General features: G+C 49.1%; 1 protein-coding gene across 1 annotated transcript in view; it reads left to right on the top strand.

The window, feature by feature from the left end:
- Window positions 1-285: 285 nt before the first annotated feature.
- The window catches only part of Galnt14 (polypeptide N-acetylgalactosaminyltransferase 14), a 217,707-nt gene continuing 211,992 nt past the window's right edge, over window positions 286-6,000 (top strand). Inside the window, exon 1 of the mRNA XM_051181849.1 lies at window positions 286-672. Coding sequence (XP_051037806.1) covers window positions 544-672 — 129 coding nt within the window. The 5' untranslated portion in view covers window positions 286-543. The remainder of the gene's footprint in view (window positions 673-6,000) is intronic.

Raw genomic sequence — 6,000 nt, 5'->3', positions numbered from 1 at the left:
GCCCGGGATGGTCCGAGAGCTGCGATCCCTCAACCACGCTGTGCTCCTCGGTCGGCGGGAGGCGGTAGCGCCCCCTCTCAGAGTCGGGTTCGCTCCCGCCCCACTCTCCCTCGGAGTCAGTCTTTCTGTCGGACCCGCCCTCCCTCCGCGTTCCCTCCTCCTCGTGCTCCTCCGGGGGTGCCGGGTAGAACCTCAGATTCCACCTACCCTGCTGCTCCAGTCAGTTTCCCTCGCGGGCAAAGGCAGCCGCTGCGCGCAGCTGCATCTCGGCGGCCACCGCGGCTGGAGTGGGCGCCCGACTGAGCTGCCCCTCGCCCCTTCCCAGCCGGGTCACTGGTTTCCAGCGCCCCTCCTCGTTCGGTCCCCGCTGTGGCTTCTCTCCGAAGCGGGCGGGGCAGGACCCCACCACCCAACATCGGGATCCTGGGAGCAGCGTTTCTCTTAGAGCGAGACCTCGCTCGGTGACTCGTGCCCCGCCGCCCCTGACCGCCGGGGGGTGCCCCAGGGACGCGTCGCCGCCGAGAGGAGCAGGCAGAGGGGACCATGCGGCGCCTGACTCGCCGCCTGGCGCTGCCCATCTTCGGGGTGCTCTGGATCACCGTGTTGCTGTTCTTCTGGGTCACCAAGAGGAAGTTGGAGGTGCCGCTGGGACCCGAAGTGCAGACCCCCAAGGTATGCCGTTTGGTGGCGCGCAGGGCACGGGGCACTGGCCGGTGGGAGGGAGCGCGGTCCATGCGTGGGGTTTGAGGGTTCCAAAGCATGAGGGGGTCTGGGTGCCGCGAGCAGGTAACAGGCGCGGGATGCGGCCATGGAGAGGTGCTTAGGGGATTTAAGAAGCTTCGGGCGTCTCCAGATCCTTGGCGCGTGTAAGTGAAAGTGGCAGTGGGTGTGGGTGGTGGGCGCGCGCTCGTGGACCGAGAGAGGCTAACAACTTAAGCAGCAGTCCGGTGGCGGAGAAGGCGCTGCGGGCCAGCCACCCCGGGACTGGCGGTCGGTGGGTGCCGCTGGCAGGTCACTGGAGGTTGGCTGGGTGGTCGATGCCTGTCACCCATGAGAAGTCTGGTTGATGTTTGAACCTCCTTCCCTCTGTAGCCAGGTCCCAAAGGAGGAGGCTAATGACCTACCGGGGTGCGCTGTGCACGTGAGCTACACTACCGAGCTCCCTGGAGCCTCACCAGCCAGTGCCTTCCCTGTTCACTCGGCCTGGCCTGGTGGCACTTGGCTCTGTAACCTGTTCTCCAGCCCATTAGCTGCTTTGGAAGTTGAATGCATTCGGAACGCTACGAAGGAGCCCCTAAGAACAGAAACCTTCCTATGAGCGGGGGAGTTGGGGAAATGGGAATCCAAGTGGCTCTTCTAACTCTTGTCCAGCAGTGCAGGCCAGAGGAGCAGAAGGTTCCCCTTACAGGTTCACTCTTGAGATTCAGAGCTTTTTGTCCTTTCCACAGCCTTGAACAGGGGAAACAGAGAACAGCCTCTGAGGGATTTGTTGGCATCTAAACCTTTATGTGCTCAGAGTAGTCTATAGGAGTGGGAGAAGGCCTTGGAAGAGCTTGTGGTCTGAAAGTGGAAGACCACTGTGTTGAGTGGGAGGGGATCTCCTTGCTGAGTACAGTAGGGAGGGCCTACTGTGTGCTGAGTGCATAGTGGGTGCTTTCTTCATAAGCAGTTTTTGAATATTGTTCTTATTTCATAGATGGGGAAGCAGGTCGAGAGTCTTTAAATAACTCATCTTACTTAGATCATTCTGGATTTGAACTTGGATCTCCACATTCAGAATTTTCCCACTTGGATTCTATAGACTCTTCTTTTAGCCAAGTGTACTGGCACTTGTGTTTTGGAATCTTGACTGTGTTAGTTGATCAAAACAAGCATTTAGTTAACACTCATGTACCCTGGCTATGTGTGAGGTGCCATGGAGTACAGAGGTTCAGGGTTTGCTCCTAGATGGAGGATGGTTTTACTATCTGTGGTCCAGGACATGCAGGATTGACAAGCCAAGTGGGTTTACTGCACTGGGTGTCATGAGAACCTGGGCTTCCTGGAGGAGGACACAACAGCTGAGTTAGTTACAAAGGATGGACCAGTGGCCAGTAGGTAGAGGTCATCCCAGGTATGGAATAAGTCATGTCTGAAGAAACAAGACAGCCTGAAGCCTGTAGAGGAGGGGGACTGAGACAGGGGTGGCTTGTGTGGGTCTAGACAGGGAGGCTCACCAACATTGGGTTCTAGGGAGGGGGTTAAACAGGGAAATGAGGCCATTGATTATCGTGTCCATCAGGCAGCCTTTGTAGTACAGGATCTGTTTTCTCACTGATACAGACCCTGACCACAGATCTGCAGGGTTTTTTCTTCTTTTTCCCAAGTGGTTCTGCTCTGTGTGATGGAGTTAATGATGCCTGCAGGGACATGAACTTTTTGTTTTGTGCTGAATCTCATTACCTTAAGCTGACTTATTCTTAGTTTTGCCCCAGGGATCTGGGACAAGAGCTTTTTTCCCTCTGGGGGTGCTCTTTGTCTTTAGTCCTTTACCACCTTTTATACTGGTCTGTGCTCAACACTCTTAGTGACAGCAGGCAGCTGGGTACTAGGCACTGTGCTAGTTTTGGGTGTTGCTCTGATGGGTCTGTCCCTGACCTTTGGGTGTGTACACCTGTGTCATGTGTGTGTGTGTGGGGGGGGAGTAAGCTCTTGCTGATAGAGTACCATAAGTGATGTGTGGTCTCATATAGCAGGAGTCTTCCAAGAAGCCTGTTCTTTGCCTGAACATTTTACCCTCTTCTCATTTTGTATATCCTTCTAAAAGTCTCAATTATTCTTTAGGTCTCCAAATTTGACACATTTTATTATTAGGTATAGTCTTTCCCCTTTCTGGTTAGTGTTCTTCTACAATTCATTTCCATTTTTATGTGTGTCTACATCCATGTCTTGTGTATATTTGTGTATATATTTATGGATGAACATTCCTCTGGATCTTAGCGTGCGTGCCTTAATTAGGGTTGTGATTGCTGTGATGAAACACCATGACCAAAAGCTAATTGGGGAGGAAAGGGTTTATGGCTTACACTTTCACATCACTGTTCATGATGAAAGGAAGTCAGGACAGGAACTCAGACAGGGTTGAAACCAAGAGGCAGAAGCTGATACAGAGATCATGGAGGGTGCTGCTTACTGCTTTGCTCACCATGGCTTGCTCAGCCTCTTTTCTTATAGAACCAGGACCAGCAGCCCAGGAGTGGCCCCACCCACCATGGGCTCCCCCATGCATCACTAATTAAGAAAATTCCTTGCAGTCTTGCTACAGCCCCATCTTATGGGGGCATTTTTCAACTTAGGTTCCCTCCCCCCCCCCAGAGGACTTTAGTTTGTATCAAGTTGACGTAAAACTATGCTCTCACAATGTATATCTCAGGAAAGATGAGACCAGAACAGTTTTATGTCCCATGATTGATAGAAACTTTGTCTAAAGGAACACAGTATTCTCCCCCAACTTGACTGCATGTCAGAACTGCCTAAAGAATTTGACTGGCATAGAGATTCTTGAGTTTATTATCGAGATTATGAGTCTGTTGATTTGGGAGAAGGTCTTAGAATTAGTACTTCTGCAAATGTGTCATGTGACTGCAAAGGAGTGCTTGAAAATTAGATGAAGAATGCCGAGTCTGTTGTTTTGTTGATTTGTGTGAACATGGCCAAATGAGTCATCTTCTTCATGATTTTGATTGCAACTAAGTCAGTGTGAACCTTTGCCCACAGAAAGTAGTCACTTTCCAACACACAGATTCCATTTCCCATATTAGCTCATTTAATCTTCCCAGAAGCCAATAAGGGAGATAATACTTTTTTGCAGATGAGATTAAAAGATGGTATTTGGATAAAGATAAAAAGGCTTTTCAAGGACAACATCAGGACAAGAATAGGATGGGGAATGTTCTAGGGACCACTTATCTCATGTTTCTTCCTTGCTATTAAATTAGACTGACAACCTAAGTCTCCACTTGTAGGTGATTCAGCCAGGTTGGAGGTGTGTACAATGTGAGCTCCTCATCTACTTTCTAGAGCTTCTCTACCTGTGGAGAGTTTTCGTGTGTGTGTGTGTGTGTGTGTGTGTGTGTGTGTGTGTGTGTGTATGTGTGTGTGTGTATGTGTGTAAGCATGTTTGTGTGCAGGCAGGTTTGAATGTATGTGTTTGTATAAGAATGTGTCTGTGTGCAAGCATGTTTGGGCATGTGTGTGTGTTTGTGTGTCTGTGAAAGCAGGTTTGGGTGTATGTGTGTTTGCATGTGTGTGCAAGCATGTTTGGGTCCTCACCTTCTACATTGTTTGATCTGGGGTTTCCTTTGCTGTTTTTCTGCCGCATAGGGCAAGCTAGCTGGGGCGAGAGGGCCAGGGCTTTCTTCCGTTTCTGCTTCTCTTCTTGCTGTAGGAGCCCTGGGATTTTAGACATGGGCTGTTTGTTGTGGTCTGCTTTTACGTGGGTTTTAGGAATTTGAACTTAGGTCCTCATGCTTTCAAGGCACTTGCTTTATCTATCATCAAGCTGTATCCTTTAGCTAGAGGTTGTTTTCATTACAGTAAGAATGCTGTTGGTACATTTGTCTACCATGGGGTGAAAACTCGGGTTTTGAATGAGTTCAGTACACTAGGCATTTGTAGGAGACAATTATGCAATTGTGGGGGAAGCCTTTGCCTGGATATACAGAAGCCTATTCAAAAGTTCCCTCTTGCTGAGGTTTCTCTCCAGTGTACAGGTGGGATGATGTCTTTCCTCCTTATCATAAAGTTATGGTCCACACCCCTAAAGCAAAAGAGAAGCTAACAAGAGAAAAGTAAAACAAATTCAATTAATTGTAGTTTTACATGCCACAGAAGCCTTCAGATTGAAGACCCAAAGACCCAGCGTGTTCTGTCAAAATTGTCATAGATCTGGTGAATAGATAGCTGTAGAGGACATAGTGCTGGATAAAAAGGTACATTCCAATGCAGGTAAAGGGGCAGGGTAGCAGCAAAGACTGTTTAGATCCTTTAAACCCATCTGAGCAGCTTTCTTTCCCCCTGGGTGTGGGCAGGAACCTTTATGGAATGAAGGGCTGAGATCGACCATCTGACAAGGTGGTTCAGAGAATTTCTTTATTGCTGTTGCTATCTAACATGTGTGTTAGATTATTCTTTTGAGGTTTTATGGCTTGCTTTGGCTAAAGAGTAGTCCTAGTATTATGTGGCTTACCCTAGGGAAGAGAGATTCCCAGTTCTTTGCCTTGCCCTTGGTAGAGAACTGGGGCCAGGAAATGGAAGGAAATGCTTATGGAGAGGCCTTGCTTATGAAACCATCATTTGGGGATATTTTTTTAAAAGCTCCAATTCCAGCCTGGTGGTGAGAGTCAGCTTATTTCTAAAGCAAGAGCAGTGGACTTCCTTCCCGTGCATCTTCAGAGACCTTGAGAGTAGTGTAGCTATGGGAGAGGGCTCCTGGGCTGGAGACTGCCCAACTATTAGACTCTGTGTGGTCACAGGCTTTCAGCTGCTTGTTCTTCTCCCATTTTGCTACAAGATGTCCTCATCTGCCTAGTGATGATGTCTTCACAGCAGGCCTGATATAACCCTCTGCTCAGTGTGTCACAGTCTGAGTGATGTGGACAAGGACAAGATGTCCTGCAGTCCTGGTTAAATAAAGTAATTGGATCTTTTTCTTAGTTTCATGAAAGGGATGGTTCTAGGAGCTGGGCTGATAACTCAGTAAAGCACTTGCCTACTTGCTGCTCAAGCATGAGGACAAGGGTTCTATGCCCAACACCCACATAAAAAGGCAGGCACGGTAGTATGCTCTTGTAATCCAGCTCTACAGAGGCAGAGGCAGAGGCAGAATTCCCAACTGAATCAGTGAGTTCTAGGCCAGTGAAAGACCTTGTCTCAAAGAACAAGGTTGGGGTTAGAGAGATGGCTTTGATGGTGAAGTGGTTGCTATGCAAGCCAAAGGACCTGGGCTTTCCTTATCAGCAT

Source organism: Phodopus roborovskii, unplaced genomic scaffold (assembly GCF_943737965.1).
Source record: "Phodopus roborovskii unplaced genomic scaffold, PHOROB, whole genome shotgun sequence".
Classification (NCBI taxonomy): domain Eukaryota; kingdom Metazoa; phylum Chordata; class Mammalia; order Rodentia; family Cricetidae; genus Phodopus; species Phodopus roborovskii.
The sequence above is the reverse complement of the archived record's forward strand: the minus strand, read 5'-3'. Positions and strand labels throughout refer to the sequence as shown.